The sequence below is a fragment of the Lissotriton vulgaris genome, chromosome 10 (genome assembly GCF_964263255.1).
Source record: "Lissotriton vulgaris chromosome 10, aLisVul1.2, whole genome shotgun sequence".
NCBI lineage: Eukaryota > Metazoa > Chordata > Amphibia > Caudata > Salamandridae > Lissotriton > Lissotriton vulgaris.
The window spans coordinates 14,174,309-14,195,088 of NC_141698.1; the positions used below are offsets into that span (position 1 = coordinate 14,174,309).

At 47.1% G+C, this 20,780-nt stretch overlaps 1 protein-coding gene across 4 annotated transcripts in view; it reads right to left on the reverse strand.

The window, feature by feature from the left end:
- Positions 1-20,780, reverse strand: part of BCAP31 (B cell receptor associated protein 31) — a 164,279-nt gene that overhangs the window by 8,626 nt on the left and 134,873 nt on the right. For all 4 annotated transcript variants that reach the window (XM_086940221.1, XM_086940219.1, XM_086940222.1 and 1 more), the window contains exons 5-7: positions 16,606-16,741; positions 16,031-16,157; positions 15,419-15,519 (exon numbers count right to left, since the gene is read on the reverse strand). In XM_086940221.1, coding sequence (XP_086796347.1) covers positions 15,419-15,519; positions 16,031-16,157; positions 16,606-16,741 — 364 coding nt within the window. The remainder of the gene's footprint in view (positions 1-15,418; positions 15,520-16,030; positions 16,158-16,605; positions 16,742-20,780) is intronic.

Sequence of the window (20,780 nt, forward strand, 5' to 3'; positions counted from 1 at the left end):
CAGAAACCTTGAGTTTATAACATTTCATAAAGACGAAGAGGATCATTACAGAAGCCTCAAGTCTAGAACCCAAACCCGACAGCGTACTCACATTGTGAGTTGCGTGCACAAGAAAATCTACAGTAAACTAATGAATAAATGTTTGGATGGCAGCATCTGGATATATCAGGGATAAAGAACCAGCTATTGCCTTTGTACCTGCTGTAATAAGCAGACATCAGGAAACAAAAAGTACCAAGGTCTTCCCTGAAGATATGGCGGCCTCATCTGCGCTGCTCATTCAGGGGACTGGGCTCTTCATACCAAATCAGCACTGAGCAGGCTGCAGAAGCAGAGAATCCGGTCGTAAGAAAGTGGTCTGCGTTGGGACCACCCTACTGGACTCTGGCACAGCTTTCAGCAGCCAGCATCAACGGCTACCAAATGTCATACAACAGACCCCGTGGCACAGCTTAGGAACCAGTGTAGGCTGGGACTGAGGATTAGGGAGAGAGCTGGGACTGAGGTTAAAGGGATTGTCAGTTGAGAAGAGTCTGGGCACTGCCCGGGGGATCTTTAGGGTACGAAGGAGCTCATTGCTCCTGGTCAAACCTCAGGGAGGAGGGGGGGGGGGCGGGGCACGGCACACCAGGGGCTTCTGGGACTCAACCATGGGGTGTGACAGTTTGCTTCCAATGTCCCCTGGGTCTGCCCTCCTATGGTTCTGCAAATTGGGCAGCCCCTTTAGCACTGGAGGTAGTCTGGGGGTTGCTCTGGGTCAAACATTCACTAAATCGTTTGCCACTAAACTATCAAATAAATATCCACGTAAGATACAATGAACTAAATGTCCAACCTAGTTCTCATCTTTCAAAGAAGTACTTAGCGCATACTAGAATGTAATATTACACCCCAAATCAACCAAATACAGTTTAGTGTCCCTGAGAAAGGTTATGCAGTAAATCGATTCCATCTGCTATCTTCCCTCACCCCCCCCCCCCCTCGGATATACGTGGGTCCTTCACCGGATAAGAGATTACCCCGATTGGCTCTCAGGTGCAGTTCTCACAACTTGATGGGCTTGCGGCTCAGTTTTAATTTTCATACCACACATTTTTTCAACAGAGGGCATTCCCCCTCTCTTCTGCGCAGGTAGCGCACTAGCAGACAGCTCCATTGGTGTGCCCTTCTCAGACACTTGCAAGGCACCCAGTCTGCAGACCAGGAGTAAGCAGAGGCCCTGAATGCCACCACTGAAGTATTTTTCTACTCTGGTTATGTTGCAGCACCTACAGGCTGATACCTAGGTGATTACGCGCCAATGTACAAACCAATGCTCCGGTAATGGTGCAGACGCGCACAGGATGATTCTCTTAAATCGTGATCAGGTCTCTGCTACCACAGGCTCAGTCTTCATTGCTCTAGTCCAGAAGCACTACAGACAGACTGCCGGCCCAATGAGTTTGGAATAGACGGGGCGCTATTCTCAGACTTTCTTCTGGGAGTCCTCCAGACACCAGGGTCCACAGCACGTCTCTCCTCCTGGGCAATCACTCCTCCTGCAAGGCTAGCAGGGTCCTTCCCTCTGAGCAGATAAGCAGGGTCAAGGCACTTCAAAGAAAGTGTACCGCTCTAGCAAGAGGTCAGAATCAGGTGATAGCCTGCTTCCCAGAGGTGAAAGGACATCAGGCAGACACCGGTTTTGGTTCAACAGCAGCCCTATGAAAACCCTTCAATGGTCAGAGGCACTCTGCTCTGGAAGTAAAAGTGAGGTAGGGAGGTCCAACCTTTACACAGCAAAATCAGACAGGAGATATGTATCCATTGTCTGCCTCTTCAGAGCCGGTTTGGGGCGGGGGGTTCTCTTTTCAAGTGGCCTTTCAAGGCTGCTCTCCAGACAGTCTTTGTGTAGATGCATTTTGTAGCAGGGAGGTCTCCTGCACGGAGAAGCCACAAGAGAGGCACAAAAAGCCGACTTCATTCTTCACGTTGCGGTCATTAGCCAAACAAAGTAATCAGATAAAGAAATGGCTGGACATCACCTAGGTTCCCCTCACCTTGCACAACAGGGGTAGTGAGGTCCCACCCTCACCCTTCCATCTTCCCAAATGTCAGAGTTCAGGAAGATTGATCAGCAACTCCTTGCCAAGCAAAAGGTTTAACTTCTAAAGGAGCTCAGTCTCCTCTTCCCTCACTTCAGAGTCTGGGACGCCTCCCTCTAGCTTCAAGAATATCAATACACTCCCAGTATCTGGGAAAGTAACCTCACCTCTTTGGGCATCCAAAATGGATCTTGCAGGCCTCAATTATTCTGGCGCATTCACACACCGTTCTTGTGCCACGCTGGCTACACCCGTACACGCAAGATGCCAGCTCTAGGGAGTAGGAGAGTGCATAGGAACAGACAACCAGCAGGTCTGCACTCAAGGGACTCCGATAAAAAGATCTGATCACAACTATGGATTCACCAAACATGGTACTCTGCCCCTACTGCTCTGTGTGCTGAACCCCACACAGTAACAGAAGTCCACTATGCATCAATTGGGACACGCTTGGTGAGCCCCTTCAGGTCACAGGACGTTTCCACAACCTTATTCAGGTCGAGGGATAGGCATCGTTCACTGACTTCACGATAAGATTAGCGCAACAGAAAGGCCAAAATAAAGAAAAACAGATCCACACAGGCGGGCGAAGACAAGCGTACTCTGAGCAGGGACATTCTTGACCCAACACTCACCTCGCTGACTTTCCACTGTGCAGCCTTAGGTGAGCTTCGCACGGTGTTCTGTATGTGGCATTGCTGCGCCCCCAGGTGCGGTCCTGCTCTTGCATACATGGTTGGGAGGACACATGCATGTACCGCCATAACATGCCCATGGAGCCCTGATCAGAGAGGGTAAAGTGCCGGCATGCATATATATCAAGATTATCTTTTGTAAGTGCATTCCAACAGCACTCACTTCAACTCATGCCCGTTCCCAAGAAGGGTTGCCAAGGTAACTATCTGCTGCATGAATCACCATATAAACACTGCAACACATGATGGCAGTAAAAGGGCTGTAGATTTGCATACTGGCTGCTATCTCACTAGGATTTCAGTGCATTCAATAGGTGGCCTGATAAAAACTGCCACAATATGCAAGTGGAAGAATAACGTGGTTTCAAACTGCAAATTATAGACGCGGGTGTGGAGGAAGGTTTCAAGGCACTTGGTCCTGAGGGTGCAGGTTTGAAATTAGGGTCTAAATGAACCTTTAGGTGTTCAGTAATTCACCAGGCAGATGAGAACAGAATCCACAGGAGGTGGAAGCGACCACTCAACCCACTCAGGACAGCAACGGAGAGTGGTCGAGATGGACAGTAAAAACGACTGCTGCGGTGTGAGTGAGGTGCAGGGTGCTCTTCCACTCAAAGCTCTTTGGGAGGTAGAAAGAAGTTAGTCTTGAACTGGATAAGAAGGGAGGCTGGCTTGGAACAGTAGAAACGCATCAGATGACTTAGGGAAGGGGACGGAGGGGAATAGGAGTGGCTCACTCAGACAACACTGGTTATCTTTGCAGTGGTAAGAAAAATAAAATAAAAGGGCTTTGCTGTTCAATTAAACTGGAATTTACCCAGGACTAGATGGCTATTTGATAATCAGCTGAACAAACGTAGCTGCCAACGTAATCTACCTGGCATCCATTGACGGTCAATCGGAGTCCTTATTAGAAACACATAGGTGCACCAGGTTTTAGTGGAATGACCACAGAAAGGATACTGCCAGTTGCATCATCCAAGAATATTGGCAAAAAACTCAAACCAAAGCCAGGAGCCACGCACAAGTACAGGCAAACACTAAAGTCAAAATACAGAAGCGCATGGAGTTAATCAAGAAAAAAGGGGTAAAAATGTTAGCTCTACACTGTACTGCCATGGATGAGACTGTTCCGAAGTCCTGAAGAAAAGAAACAAAACTAGAACGATCACCTATACAACAACCGTGACCAAAAACTGAAAAGTCTGAGGCGGTAGGCCCAGTTCTCAAAAAGAGGAAGAGACCCATTATAAAAGAGCCCAGCAGGCCAGCGCAGCTTCAAAGAGAACCCACCGATATTAAAACGGACACCCAAGACCCGCATTATCACATAGAACCAGGGTTCTGCCATTGAGAGAAACTATACCACAAACAATCTTGGCTAAAACACAGAGGAAGACTAAGAGAAACCATGAGCAGCAGTAAGTGGTGAAGGCATCAGACGTACTTGCACAAGCCCTGCACCACAGGCAGTTTGAGGTTTGCAAGTGTAAGAGGAGGCAGAAGGGGTCGCATCCTAGTTCAGGCACTCGGTAATTGTACAGGTCAAGGAGGCCCCGCTCATCCATCCAATAGAAGCGAATCCTCCATGTCGGACAGGGGTTGGTGCTTGCTAAACGGCATGGATTCCTATAGAGCGCAAGCACTGAGGGGCCTCAAGCCGCTAAACTGGAAGGTACTAGAGAGTCAATCAGAAGATTATCCTGGCCCTTTCTCAGGAGCAGCACAAAAGGTTGGCAATTTCTTTCTAAAAAGTAGATGCCTGTTGATCAGCCAAAGGAAGTCAGACATTCCAGGCTTGCCCATACCAATTTCTGAACAACTGGCAGAGGACACTGACCTCGGTGGTCAGCATGGTTTCCATTTCTTATTAGAAAACAAGGGGCATTCTCTTGGTTAAAAGAGCAATGCATTAGGACCAACTTTTCAACTTGCGCCTTGGTTTCATCAGTAGTGTGTGAACAGTGCATAGTCTTGGTCCGATAGGTTTCCAGTGTTCATAATCCACTCCAGCCAGGCAGAGTGAAAGTGCCCCTTGGATTGGGCAGAGCTCAGCTCACCAGTGTGAAGGGCCTTTGGACGCTTCGATTCACCGCACCACCCACTCCAGGAAATGAGCACAAAGCGGATATGGGATAACGTTAGTTTTTTTGGTTTCAAACACATAGTGGACACGCTCAGGGCAGGGTCCCCCGGCAATCAGGAACTGAGGTACCTACCGACATTATTTTGGTTTTTGAAGGACTCATTCTGATGCTGAATTCTCCCATTCTCTATTATTTTGTCAATAATGATCTGCTAGCATGTTTGCAGATGCCTTGACGTACCAACTTCATATTCAAGATAAGCCAGGTATAAAATAGACCACTACAAATCACTACGGCGAATGAGTGCAAGGAAGCAATAAAAGGAGACGGGCATTCATTACAAAACTGGGCAAGAAAGCAGAGCCCCAAAGCTTCCTTATATAAAATGATGGAGCTCCCCCATTTTGTCTATTTTTTACAAAACGGGCCATATTTGATTCCCCCGAGGTACTTTCGCGCGGTCGAGGCGGAAGTACGGATGCTTCTTTGGGACGGTGGAACTCCGGGAATAGCACTAAATAAGTTAACCAAGGGCTGGTACAATGGAAGGACCTCCCTTCCGGAACTTCAAGGCTACTACTGGGCAGAACAACTTAGAGTGGTAAATCAATCAATACATCTAGAACAGACCGAACTAGCGTACAGAATGGATAGGCCCAAGATGAGGCCAGGAGGTTACATCAGGGCCTTTTATGGCAGGAGACAGAAGTCACCAATATACACCCCAATTTAGACAACAATTAAAATCTGGCACAGAGCGTTAGTGTCATTAGGAAGGAGGGATAGGATTACTCTGGCCACCCAGCTATGGGACTCCGTATGTCTGGGACTTCTGGTACACAAACCTGGCTTCGACAAATGGGACCACATTGGGCTCTCAAGGGTGGGAGACGTATGGGTGGGAGGGAAATGCAAGCCCTTTCTAGACTTCCATAGGGAATAAGAGTTATCCTCAACGGAAACCTTCCGTTACCTCCAGATACGCCCGCACTACTACGAGCTATCCTAATTGGAACAGATCTCCCAGATTCCTCCCCTTTGGAAGATAGACTCTGGGATGATTACTTGAGGGACAAGGCAATCTCATTGACATACCGGAAATTGAATAACTCTCCTGATACCCTGGAGCAAGTTTGTGCTAAATGGGTTGAGGATCTGGGAACCCTCAATCACTAGGAGTAGGGGGAGGCGCTTTCATCCCACAGAGAGGTAACCATACACTCCTGATTAAAATTAATCCAATTATAGATCTTACACAGGACATATTACACTAGCACTACACTAGTCGAAATGGGTAAAATTGCTTCATCGCACTGCCCCAAAAACTGTGGTCAGATAGGTAAGTTCTTACACCTATGGTGGAACTGCTCAAAGATACGAGAATATTGGAAAAAAGGTCATTACGTGCATGCTTAAACTAATGCGGAAGGGAGATGGAGACGTCCCTCCCCACCCCCCACCCCCAGTGGTGTTTATCAAACATTTGGGAGAAAACAGACCTAATGGTGGGAGAGAGAACCTGGGTCACACTAGGTTTTAGGATAGCTAAACGCAATATCGCAAGGAATTGGAGGGCGGATTCTGGGCCTGATTTAGGGATTGGAAAACTGGCAGGACTGGCGTTTGCAAGCAGAAAGGATGCTTTATGTAGGTAGAGGCTTCCCACAAAAAATTGACAAATATCTGGGAGAGATGGAACAAAAGTAGAGGGCTGCTCTGTCTGCCGGTTAATAACAAACCCCACTGAAGAGGACTAAGAGCGCAATAAAATAAGGATAAGCGGTGTAATTTAATGAGGAATGGGAGGCAAACAATATAATGTACTGACAATAGCGTCGGTCCTGTTGTATATACGACACGCAACTTAAGAACATGTGCTGACTGAATAATTTGACATTGTTTTCTGTATTTGGCCTAAATTGCAATAAATAAATAAAACAAAAAGGAAAGCAGGGCCCAGTGGAACTGTACACCGAGTGGGAGGGGGAGCAAGGAGAATGGGGGCTGGAAAGAGGGGGGGGGGGGTAAAGGTAGGGGGAGGAAAAGGAAGGGAGAGGAGGTAGATGGGATCAATAGGAGAGGGGAAAAGTACAAGGGAGGGAGAGGGGAAGCAAGAGGCAAGATTGGACAAAAGCTGAGAAGGAGACAAGTGGCAGGAAGGAAGTGGGAGGGGAGAAAGGAGTGAGGAAAATTGAGTAAGAGGGAAAAGGAAGGGGAAATAAGGGGAATGAGAGATGGGGCTGAGTGAAGGAGGAATAGGGGCGGAGGAAAAAAGTGAAGGAATCAGCAGAGATTGGAAAGGAAGGAAATTAAGGAAAGGAAGAGAGTGGAAGAAAAGATGGGAAGAAAGGCACAGAGGAATGAAAAGGGTAGGGTTAGGAAGTAGCAGAGAGGGGGCGGGGAAGGGGGGAGGGAATTGTGAGGGAGCGAGTAGGGAGAAAATGAACAGGAAGAAGAAAGGAATGGGAATTGAGGAAAGGGAGAAGGGAGTGGGGCAGAGAGGGACTTGATGGGATGGGGAGAGGGAAAGAACATTATTCAACCCTACCCTATGCTCACTTCTATTAAGCTGGATAAAATGTAATTAGATTAAAAGAACCATTGGCTCAGCCGTGGGAGAGAAAGTTGAGAGGCGGAATAAATGGGGCGAGAGGCGGAATAAATGGGGCGAGAAGCAGACAATGCTACAATCATCCATTTTTAAATTGATGGATGCCTTTGGTGGTCAAGCCCTGAAAAGTGTTCTTTCTTGGGAATAGTGGAGTCTATCGACTGAAGGCTGAACCGATCTGCCAGGAATTGGGTGTGGGTGGGTCGACTTGTTGAGATCACATCTTTCACTTTTGTCATTCTTCCTCATACCTTAAAACGTTCAATTCCGAAGAACTTTCACTGGATGAATGAGTCCTTTTTTCCAAACTTGGTCAGTGATTTTCAAAGTTTGGTTAGAAAAAAAAAAGTCAGCGTTGACCAATCTTTTAGGATGATCTCGACCACAGTTACCCAAATCAAGAGCTTATCACCAGCAGTTTAAAAAAATGTTTTTATTGAGAACATCAGCAGGGCATATGACAGGCAGATGGTACATACATTGGGTATTACAGAGCATTATAGATAACAGTGACCGCATGTTCATCAACAAAGCCTGAAGAAATGATTTCATTCCCGTTGGTACATTACCCAAATACCCCTCTCCCTCCCCTCTCCTAATCAGATTCACTCTCCCCATCTGGCATTGGTGGATCACACAGATCACCCCTATATTCATTCCAGGCACCCCAAATTGTCCCATTTCCGGGGGCATCCACGGTACAAGTATACCACTCTCTCCGCTATCATAGCAGTATCAAGATCAATGCACCAGTCTGTAAGTGTGGGCACCTCCCCGGATCCCCAATATCTGGCTATATTTCATTTGGCGTACATTATACCCAGCGTCACCCAATCCTGAGCAGGGTGGGTAAGATTGTTCGGCTCCCATATGTTTAGCAGACAGCATTTTGGCTCCGGGACAACCGATTCCCCCATCACCTGTGACACTGTTCTCATGATTTTAACCCAATAGGCATTGCGATATGGTGTGAACGAATGTTCCCTCTTCCCCGCAACCTCTGAGACAAAAGCGGTGCGTGGCCCTCCCTATGGCGTGCAGGATGACCCTAGTATAGTACACGCGATTAAGTATCTTTAGCTGTACCAGGCAGAGTCTAGAGGGTAGGACAGTGCTGTTTGCCAGTCCGCCTCGTCGAGTTCCCCCACATCAGTAGACCAACTGCGCTGTAGCTTCAGTCTTGGGTCCGGTAAGGTATTAACTAGTTTGCAATATGTGAATGAGGTCGCCTTTTTGCACTTGTGTTCAGTAAGCAGTCTATCTTCTAACGGGGTGGCCTTAGGTACATCGGTGCCCAGCGGGAGAACCGATCCCAGGGCATGACTAATCTGCAAATATCTAAACTTCGCGGTGGGCGCCAAGTAGTATTGGATCGGAAGCTGGTCAAATGGTACTAAAGCACCTCTCTTCCATAGGTCACCCACCGTGGAGATACCCATCAAGCCCCATGCTCTGAAACCCTTGCTATTGCGAAGCCTGCCCAGCTGTCGTGTCGACCAAAATGGAGTCATTTGAGTAATGGTGTCTTTGCATTTAAGATGGGTCTGTGCCGCGTACCAAATGTTCACTGTGTGCGCCGTCGGTCCCAGGTGGTATGAAGAGCCACCTTTGTCATACAGTGCGGAAAGAATTCCTGCCTCTCCCAGCTCATACCTGTCCGCCTGGAATGCCGGTTCTGTTTGGGGCGCGTGCAAACCGTGGTTTATTATTTTTAATTGGGCTGCCCAGTAATATAAATGAATGTCCGGAAGGGCGATACCACAGTCGTACCAGCCCCTGACTAACTTGCCCCGCGAGATGCGCGCCGCCCTACTACCCCAGAGCAGGCCCGAGACGAACGCATCTATATTTTTAAAATACTTTAAGGGGACAGGGAATGGACTACTTTCCAATATATATAGTAGCTGGGGAAGCGTCATCATTTCATTTATAAAGGGCTGCCTTGCCCAGGAGGATCAGAGGCAGATTCTGCCAGTGTTTCACGTCACTACGAAACCGCTCACGGGGGGGCTCTAAATTTTTAAGGAGCAAGTCACCCGGACTGGGCGTCACCCACACAACCAGATACTTAAGAGTCTTCCGTGACCGTAAGTGGGTAGTCCGCCGGGAGCAGTGGGGGTGGGCCTTTAAGGACCAACAAAACAGACTTGGGCCAATTGATGTTATACCCGGATGCCCTACCAAAAAGTTAACAAATATTAAGAGTACTATGATAGTGCGTCTGGGAGAAGACAAGTATAAGAGCACATTATCTGCATGCAGTCCAGTTAAGTCCCCTAATCATGGGGTCCCATCGAATACAGGCTGCCAGTGGCTTCAGCGCAAAGGAGACAACGGGCAGCCCTGGCGCGTGCCTCGACCCAACGAGAAATCCCTAGAGATATGGCCGTTGGCCACCATGTGTGCCAGAGGACGCGAGTATAGTAATTTCACCCATGCACAAAATTTGGGACCAAAGCCTAAATGTCTGAGGACCGAGAACAGAAAAGGCCATTCCACCATGTCCAATGCCATTCGAGCATCGAGAGAAAGGATGAATGCAGGCTCCTGAAGACATGGCATGCATGCCTCTACTGCCTATACCCACCGAAGGTTAAGTGCGGTGCTCCTATTGGACATGAACCCGGATGAATCAGAGCCTCGAGGTGTGGGGTTAGCCAGATGGCAATCAATTTGGCCAGAATCTTAGCTTCAGCGTTGAGCAGAGATATTGGACGGTACGATGAACATTCATCTGGGGGGTTTGCCTGGTTTTGGCACCGCAACCAAGGTGGCAATTCGTTGATCACGTGGTAATACCCCTGCCTCCAAGCTATCTATAAACATTGTCAGGAGATGTGGGGCAGTTAGGTCAGATGTGCGTTTATAGAGCTCAATGGGGATCCCATTGGGTCCCACAGCTTTCCCAGATTGCAGGGAGTGGATGGCACTCAGTAGTTCATCAGTCGTGAACTCAGCCTCTCGAGATGGGGCTGCTTCAGCAGACAGAGCAGGCCTTTTTATATCTTTAATATAAGTTTGTGCCTCCTCCGTTGTCATGTGGGAGTTAGAAGTGTTAACCTGTTCAAAATACCCAGCCAAGGTGTCTACTATATCTTCAGGGGCGGTTAGGATTGTCCCAGTCAAGGTGCTTAGTTAAGCTATTGTTCTCTGTGCTCTTTCCCTCCTGTCCAGCCACGCCAGAAGCTTGCCCACCTTGTACCCCACCTCATAGACTGTGTGCTGTGTAGCCTGGAGCTGCAGTTTAACCTGTTCCCATTGGTATTCTTTAAGAGTGCATTGTTTAAGGTGTAGGTGTTGTGCAGTCTCCCCAGAAGGGTTCTTTTCATGTCGTGTCTGAAGTTCGGCCAGTTCAGCCTCCAGTACCTCTAACTCGCCTCTCGCCGTACGCCTGTGGCCCGTTATGGAGGCAATTGCCTGCCCTCTCACCACAGTTTTATATGCTTCCCACAAGATACTAGGGGATTGTACAGAGGACGCATTGTATTGGAAATAGTGTTTAGTGACCGTAACAATGTCTTTGCGGATCTTTGGGACCTGCAAGTAGCCTGGAGAGATAAGGAAAATACGCTTTCTCACCCTCGTGTGCACCGTATAGGTCAAGGAAATGGGCGAGTGGTCAGATATGCTGCAAGGGCAAATCTCAATATCTGTCAAGTGGGGCAGACTATCTGCAGCGAGGAGAAAGTAGTCTATATGGGAGAGGCTATTATGAACTCTGGTTTGAAAAGTTTAGGGCCGCTCAATGGGGTGTCTATATCTCCAAGCATTTGTGAGACCTAAAGCATCAAGAAACCCATTCATAGGGGAACCAACTGCACCAATTGTCCTACATGGGTAGCAATCCCTGAGGCCATCTAATACAGTGTTAAAATGGCCTCCTAAAAGCAGCTCTCCCTCCGGGAGGCCCAATAGGAATGCGCTAAGTGCCGGGAAGGCCACAGAGTGGAGGGCCAGTGGGATGTATACTGACACAATATTAAACCGCTTCCCCTCCCTTTGACATGATATGGTCGCAAAGCGCCCCGAGTATCAGTCCAAGTGTGATGTACAATCAGTGGGAACTGTTTACGACCCAAGATGCCCACCCCCCTAGAGCCCGATGAGAACTCCGAATGTGCTACCACTTTGTATCCCCAACAATCCATAACTTTCCATGTTGAACCCATCAGGTGAGTTTCTCGTAATAATGCCACCGCCGGAGCAGTACGTCTCAGGTACTGCAGCACCAAACCCCTTTTGATGTTATCCCCAGACCATGCACATTCCAGGTAAGTAACGTCAAGGGAGACACTTGGGACATCGAGGGGCCATCAGTACCAACTACAGAGCATGCCGACCCCGTCCCTACCGCCATGAGTAGTACAGCATTTCAAACCAACTCCACTGCAGTGCGTCCATACAATGACACCAAGCATATTTTCCTTCAATCTTTGCCCTGAACATAAAAACAGTGCAACTTTGAATAAGTCTCATAAGCCACCCTACCCAACCCCCACCCTGCCTCCCTGCTTGACGGAATTACAACTGCCCGCCACCTGAACAAAGCAGAGTGCTTAGTACCCATTCCCATTCTTCAACGATGGGGGTGAGAGAAAACAGCCCCTGCCCCCCAACAGCCCATTACACCGATAACTCAGTGACCAAAAGCCCCTTTCAAATGTCAGTAAATAGAACTAAAAAAGGGGGATAGTCTTACAAGTGTCTTCAAACAATATCTCGGCAGGACATCCACACAAGACAGATCAAAAAGTACCTAATAGTGGCAACTCAAAGTGACTGTATCACCACCCATTCATCTCTCACCATACGGCGTTACAAGAGAGGCCACTGTCCAGAGGAAGCAAGGTCTCAGTTCCCTCATGTGGCCCCAATGTCAGCCCCCACAATCAGTACTCCAGAGTTGAAGATACATATTCATTCTCGTGCCACGTCGTCCTGATAGTCGTTGCGCCGCGGTTCACGATGTCCAGTGCAACCTTGCCTCGTTGCCTTATGCCATCCATCCATCCAGCCAGTCTTGCGCTTCCTCAGGTGTGGGGAAGAACCACACTTTTCCCTCCGCCTCCAATCTTAACTTGGCTAGAAATAGCATGGAATATTTTATCCCCCGTTCTCGAAGAGCCTTCTTCACGTCAATGAATCCCCTGCGCTGCTTAGTGACTGCCGCGGTGTAGTCTGGGAAGATCGTGATGGCGGCATTATCAATGCGGATCGGCAGGGCCTTCAGGGCCGCTGGTAAGAGTTCATCTCGGTCTCTGAAATTAAATATACGTGCCAGGATAGGTCGCGGGGGAGCCCCAGGCTACGGCCTGCCCCCCGGGACCCGATGCACCCGCTCAACAGAAAAGAAGTTGGACAAACCCCGCGGTTTGAGGTGAGTCGTCACCAGGTCCACCACAAAGAGGTCAAGGGCCGGGTCCCCTGTCCCCTTCGGCACACCAATAAGGCGAATATTATTCCGCCTCGAGCGCCCCTCCTGATCCTCAAGGCGGGCCATTAGGAGTTTGTCAACCTCCAGCTGCTGCACCTGTTTCTTAAGGGTGGAAGTGTCGGAGGAGAGGGCTTCCGTTGTAATCTCGACGACTGATATTTTGCCGGACATTTTGTTAAAATCAGCTCGGATTAATGCCAGGACAACTGCGAGAGTCCCAAATCTGGAACCCCCCTTATTTAAGGTTGTCATAATGTCCTGCAGGGTGACTTCCTGTGTGCCCACCCCCCCCCCCCCCCGTCGTACCCCGCTGACGACGGGACGTCTGTCTTGTGCATCACCCTGTGACTTGGTGAATGCAAATTTGTCCAGCTTGACCTGGTTGGTCCCCTTTGTGTTCCTGCTGCTCATGGTAGTGGTAGAGGGGAGGACCTCACGTGGAGCAGGGCCCGCAAGAGTAGATGTCCGCAGGACATTGCACTGCACTACTCCAAGCTAATAAAGGAGATTAAGTCCTATGCCACGGAGGGGGGCGACTGTAAATGACTTTTAAGGCCGGTTAGCCACCATAGCTGCATCCTTGTAGGTGGGTAGGAAGATGTAGGTAATGAGGTCCAGGTCCACAAAGTAGTTCACGTCTAAGCCAATTAGGTTGGGTGAAGGACCATTCGGAGTAGCGCAAAGCAACTGGGCAGCACCGGGGGGGGGGGGGGGGGGGGGGGGGGTAAGACAGCAGTACAGCGGCAATGTCGATATGTACTATTGCCTCATGCTGTGAGCGCATGCAGGAGGTGGCACATCCTCAAGTTCTGATATTTCTGGGGCACCTCAGCCAAAGCAAGCATCCAGCCCAGGCCTGCGGGCGGCAACACAAAGTCACAAAATGGCAGTCGGGGAGTCCACCAGGCCCTCACCCCGACAGACCGTAAATCTTCCACAGGCCCCGCTATGAGGACACCACCGGCTCCAATCCTCCATCGCCTTGCCGCGCTGCAATGTTCCACCACTCACCGCTATGACCGGGCGAAGAGAAGGGGGAGCCCTACGTCCTCCGGCACAGCCGCTCCCTCCCGGACCGATCCCCAGCCCGCCCCCACCAGACACCTGTGAAACTGTGGGTCCTGGATGCCGCACACAAGTAGGCCGTAGGACGCCGCCTTCCCTCACCGCTGCAGTGGAACTCAGTCGTTCGCCGAACTTGGCCGCAAACCATGCTGGTCACTCTCCGCCACGTTCCCAAAATATTTTGGGCTAATTGGGCATCGGATAAATGTGTGGATAGACTGGGCCCTGTACTTGGATCGCAGAGCCTCTCTAGGCTGCGGCCATGTTCTTCGGCTGCTAGCCACGCCCCATCACCAGCAGTTTTGACGAACATCCAGTTGTATTTGTTTGCTAACTCTCCATGCTGAAATTTTACACTTATGAAAATCGAGATTCCAGGCAGCGGACTATCCAATGTTCAGGGAGTATACTGCTGTAGACAAACCTCAAGCTACTTGTGTCTGTCCGGTACACGATCTCAAGGATGTCCGGTTCACGCGCCCAGGACTAATCATTCATAGACAATCGGTCTACTGAAGAATACCCATATGAAAAATAGGTTAGCATTAACATTTTACAGATTTACATGAGATATTGCTTTGCAAAGCCCTGATTTATGGACACAGTGCTGTTGTATGAAATGTTGACGAAATGTTGACAATAAAAAAAATAAACAACCCCCTGGACAAAGTACTGGTGCAAAGTGCAAACTAGGTTAATATGATGAGGCAATGGTTGGACGAGTTAATGTAGGTTGGTAATGGAAAGTCCTACTCCAAGAGCTGCAGAGAGTCTTCTGGCAGTGACCGAAGGAGCCCCAGCGCTTTCAAACTCTAGATATACAGCTTGGGGAGCCCCTACAGTCCCCAAACTCCCCCAACGTTCTTTCCTAGCCCCAACACACTGCTACTTTCCTCTAAGTCCTCAGGCACAGAGCTGAGGAAATTGAAAACACCAAAGCGATGAGCAGATTGTAAAGTGAAGGGTGGCTCTGCTTCAGATGTGAGCGGAAGGATGCGCTCTACATCGCATCTACACTGTAGGATCAGTCTCTGGACTGCGCGATCTTATGTACGTCTACAACAGGTAGAGATCGTTCAAGAGTCTTCTGCACCAGCACATGAGTACATCCAGAATTAAAATGTGTGGAGGATGAAAGAAATGCTGTGGGCAGGATGGAGAGGTTAGAATACAGGTGCCGATTCAAGGCACAGCTCTGCTGGCCAAGTGGTTATATCTTCAAGCCTGCAGTTATTACTGGTAAAAGGTGCTTGGATGAGATTTAATTCTATGTGGTAATAAAACTGATCACACAGAGGTATGCAAGCCTACAACTGTGAAAACTCCAAGTCTGACTAAATCCGCCTTGCACTAAGACGGCTCCATCAAGGAGTCCTCACAAGGAATGCATTCACACTGCAAATACGAGAGCCGGGGCAAGGCTCAAGGTGGAATTATCCAGGTACCTGCAGCTTCGTATGCTCATCCATCAGCCGGTCGTACTCCTTGGATAGACCCTCGGACTGCTTCTTGATGGCATGGACCTCGTTCTCAGACTTGTGGAGACCTGATGATAAACACACACAAGTGGAGGTTCACTAGGATGCACGAGGCCACAGGGACACACACATCATTCAAAACCAGTCAATTCAGAAGCATCCACCCGCATGTTCCTGCCCTCTAAGCCTACTTTCATACACAGCGCCCGATTCGTAGTAACTTCTAGGGTATGAACCTCATCTGAATAGAGATGTGGAAGGCATGCAAGGATTCACCTTCAACAACGGAGAGGGAATACCAAAATACTCAAATGTGAAGGCTTCTCAAAAACGTATAAACCTCAGAAAATTCTGTGGAAGCCATCGCTGTCAATTTGGGAGGTGTGTGTGATGCACATCCAGAGATGTATTAGCACGTTAGGTTTTAAAGGCCTGGCTGGAACCTGGGCCAAGGTTTTCCCAAGATGTGGCATGACTGAAAGACAGAACACCCATCTCACATCTTCAAGAGAATGAAATGGAGGAGAAGCCGGTGGGAACGTGAATCGTGGCAGGAGGCAAATCTAAAACAGAAGTTACTTTTCTTGGTGGTCTCAAGCTCATCCTTCAGCCGCTGGACTTCAGCTTTCAGTTTCTTGTTGTCTCCCTCGTGGTCAGTGTGCTTTAGATTGAGATCGCCGACTTCAATCCCAGCATCTTTCAGCTCCTGCAGAGGGCGGGATTAATGCATTTACTGTAGTAACACACGTGTGATGCATCAGTAACAGACCAGCACAGCTGCCCAGCAGTCTAAAGCTAGTAGCAAAGCCAACAACCTACACAAAGCTACAACCTGCCTGGGCCACAGGATAAAAGTGCACACCAGTCCCACATCCAAAGCATGTTCCAGCGACAGCCTGCTAGCGTCCCCACCTCCCACAGCATCTTCTTCACACTTCCCACACAAGATTTCCCAGAATCATAAACGGATACCCTTGCTAACGAGAAGGAAAGTCAGAGCTATGGAGAAATCGAAGGGCTAGAGTAGCACTGGATCGTGCAAATCGTAAGTAAGGCGGCAGATGCAGTGCCCGAAACTGGAACTGAGGGGGATACTATTGAAGCAGATTAAGGGCAAGCAACTGGCTTTGGGTGGAAGAGCTCAGAAACGCTACCTTCTTCAGCTTCTCGTTCTCCTCCAAATACTTCTTGGCGGCATCGCTAGCTCCTTCCGCTTGCTTCTTGAATGCCTCGTTGGAAGCCAGCAGCGTTGCTTGCTTGGAGATGAGGGTGACCAGTCTTCTCAACAAGCTAAAGTCAAACGAGAGATGGAATTCAGTTACACAACAGTGTATTAAGGTGTACTTTTTAGAGATGCATTTGAAAGACTTCGAGGCAAACGTTAACTGTAACAATTTCTTGTATGAGAGACTTGTGTAGAGTTATTTTAGGATCCTGTTCTGCGACAGGCGCAAAATCGAGGCGCAGCAAGTAGGAATCAATCACCACTGTGACTAGTGTACTAGCAGTCTTCAGTCCCACATCATGAGGTAACCACATCTTTTACACAGCAGTGAGTGAAACATTGAAATTAGGAGCCCGAGAGCGTGCGTATCCACGACCTTTAACCCTTTATGCACCAACCGATTACTCTTACCTTGTTGAGAGAAGGAAAATCTGCCATTTTAAGGTGAAACTGCCAATATAAAAAATATATATGTACAGTCCAACCAAACTGAGCAGCAACATTGTTGGGCTCATGATTATGTTAAGGACTACAATGTGCTCTGTTGGGCGTCGCAAGTTCTTTGCATGAGAAAAAATCTTTGTGATCAAAAATGTCACACCTATGTAAAAAGACAGATCAATGTAGGATCTAAAAACATTGGAGTGTGGGCCCATCTTGACCATTTATTCCACACCATCACAATCCAATTATTAAAATATACTACACAGAACAATTCCATTTGTTACTTCATATATTCCAAATAATGCAAACGAGTTTACTTCTGTACACAGAAATGATAAACAGCGTGACTTGGTGAAAAAGTAACAAGAAGTGCAAAAGAGCTTAAGAGTACACACTACAAATGGTAAAGGGAACGTCTGTCCTGAAACTCAGAGTTTATATACCTTTACACTTGTGCTAGAAATCCGAGGTATGGTGGCTCTGTGGGGAAAGGGAACAGAGGACTCAGCTGTGATTGGCTGAAGTCTGGATGTTCTAAAATGAGGCTGAAAAGTTACTTAAGTGAGTTTTCTGTTCTATGAAGGTCTATGGTAATGTTGTATTACTGCTATTTCTTAGACTCGTGCATCCCTGTTACCATGTCGGGAGCTTTGCTCTGAACCGCGCTATTATTCGCATATAGGAGGCGAAATAAACGCCGCTGAGGCTCCTCTATACACTGTTCCTTGGAGTTACCATACTGCGAGACTTTGCAGTGATTTAGAATATCTACGTAGTATCTTCCTTAGTGTGACGCGTTATATATATATATATATATAAAACGAAGTAGGTTAACCTTAGGAATGCCAGTTGTTAGTTCTGTCCCAAGTAGAAAAACCAACGAATCCCAAATTGCTGGCAGAAGGTACTTTATTTAAGTGAAGGTCACAGCAGCGCTCACAGATGACGCGTTTCGGGCGGATGCCCTTGCTCACATAAAAAATGTTTCCCATAATGCCTCTTTTTAAACCTGTTCATGAACACCATGTGATGCATAAATAATGAATATAAAGAAAATACTTATAGGTCACATGTTAATACAATGTCAAGTGCCTTTAGTTACATATGTATATAGTTGGATGACATTATTTCTTTCAGTTGTTAACTTTTCATTTTATAACAGCATAAATGCTTATTTTCATTCAATTTGCCCAAAACCGCAATAAAGTGCAATATGCATATATCCCTTTAGTATGTGCAAAAGAGTGCCAATAAATATTTTACGACATATTCCAAAAATATATATGATTTATCCTATTTGTAAAATAGATATAAAATCAATATTCTAAAACATGCAGTAAAACCAGTACCTTTTCCCACCACAAACAGTTTAAAAACATTATTTTAAAAAACTGTTGTATATAGGTAGAAAAATATCTATGTCATTTCATACATAAATTTACATTTTTTAAAGTGCAATGGCATGATGTAAACTAAACACTCTACTGTGCAACTTACGCAAAAAAAATGTGTGCAATATCATGCAAGATAAATAATTGCAGTTTTTGAAACCTCTCATTTCACAACCAACTAGTTACATATTCGGGGACATCAAATGTCGATGGCAACCCCACTAATTACACATTTGGGGACATCAAATGTCGATGGCAACCCCTATGTGACCTATTTTTTTGAAAAACAATAACATAAAGTGACTGTAATATAACAGGGAGAATCCCTATTCACCCCTGTTATTTACAGTTTAAAATAAGGAAAAAAGAGAAAAAAGTCTGATCTGGGTGTCGGAGTGAGACCTATATTTTAAATATATGGATTCATAATGGGTGGCTAGCTGAAAACATTACTCACAACCTGACTGTTGCTAATAAGTACGCATGTGATGGCTACGGTGTCTGTCGAGCATTATCCTCATAAAAAATAATACAGATCTTCCGTAGTGTTCAGTCCATTCAGGACCTTGGAATCTAGTTCCAAGATCATATATATATATATATATATATATATATATATATATATATATATATATATATATATGGAAGAGTATCCATTAAGTTAGTTTTAGAAGCTGCAGATTCGGCATCACGCATCCATCTTGTGGGTATTACCGTCAGCTCGCTGGTTTATTATAACATCTGAATACTATGCCCTGACAAAGTTACGGAAAGTAACAAAACGCGTTGGCTGTTTGTTTTATCGGGTAAAATTACCAAAATAAAGAAAAAAACTGTTTGGACTAAAAACAACGTTTCTGTGATTTCAATGAGTGCGCCTTCCGCCTTCTGATGAAAACTTGTTGACCGGATTTGTGCCGTGGGACAACAGGCACTAGGAAGTGTGCAGCAGCTCGGTTACATTTTGATTACACTGTTGTTTTGGTGGTGCTTAACCTTGGTCAGGTTGTCCTGTTCCTTATTCTTACATCTATAAGCGATTTATTACTGGACAAACTAACCTTATCTGATGAGCAGACTGGACATGAACACACACCAGACGGTCAACATCACTCGGTTTAAATGTGGAGTTCGCATTCTCACAGGAAAACAAATACCCTCAGTCCTTCATGAAAGAGTCACCAATAACTTCCTGGATGCTTGTGTGGCTTTCTATTCACAATAGAAACTAGGCTAAAGTCTGAAGGAAGTCCTACAAAACTACCTGGTCGGGGTAACACTTTACACATTACAAGAAAGATCATGTGAGCTCGCCTCTCCTGACCTACTTGCAGTCCTGCAACAAAGGACATTTAAGAAAGGAAGCGGCTACACAATGCGAGGCTGGGTCAGGAGAGGGAGCGGAAAGACATGTGTCTACCTTGGAAGATTACATCAGCATCTCTCCTGGTTAACTCAACAGGGTTAGGCTCTACAAGGGAGGTACACCCCAAGATTGACAGACCCTCGCCACACAACCAATCAAGGTTTCATTATCACTTTTCAAATGCACCAAGTAAAACACGTCACAGCACCAGGAGTAGCGGTGTTAAGCACCTTACAGCCATCTCTGCACAGGAGCAGGTGTGTTAACTATCACAGTCATACTTATACATAGGAGTAGCGGTGTTAACTGCCGCACAGCAAGAGGTACACATTAGATTACTGGGAGTGTCAGATGGATCAGTGCTCCTGCAGTTTACGGTTCACCATGTATTACTACATGGCGACCAATGTTGGACCACGAGGGAGAAAGGCGGCCAAAAGTTTCAAGCTATCAACAAGAGAACATTTTACAACCATGAATCTAACTGGGAACCATTTATAAAGTCAGTGGGTATGACAAAACAGCAGACTGGATCCACCACCTCGGAACTGGGGTGAGCACCTGTTCATCGCAGGTTTATTTCTCCTCTTTCAATACTTCAGATTCTTAAAGCGGCCACTTGCCCGGGATTATCCAGCGTCCCTAAACCCAACACACACCACTTAGTATTTTAAAAGCCTCACACTTGCTAATAACCACTACAGGCAAGTACATACGGGTCTTTGTTGTGGTAAACAGACTAGGAGAGATGATGTGGTTAAGAGAAGGCAGCAACCAACTTTTGAAGACAACACTCCAGTGAACAGCTTCAGGGTGACTTTCCCAAACCTAAATAAACACCAAATCTTGAAAAACAAAAAGCAGGGCACAGGAAGGGCGTGTCCTTCGCAGAGTGCTCTTGAA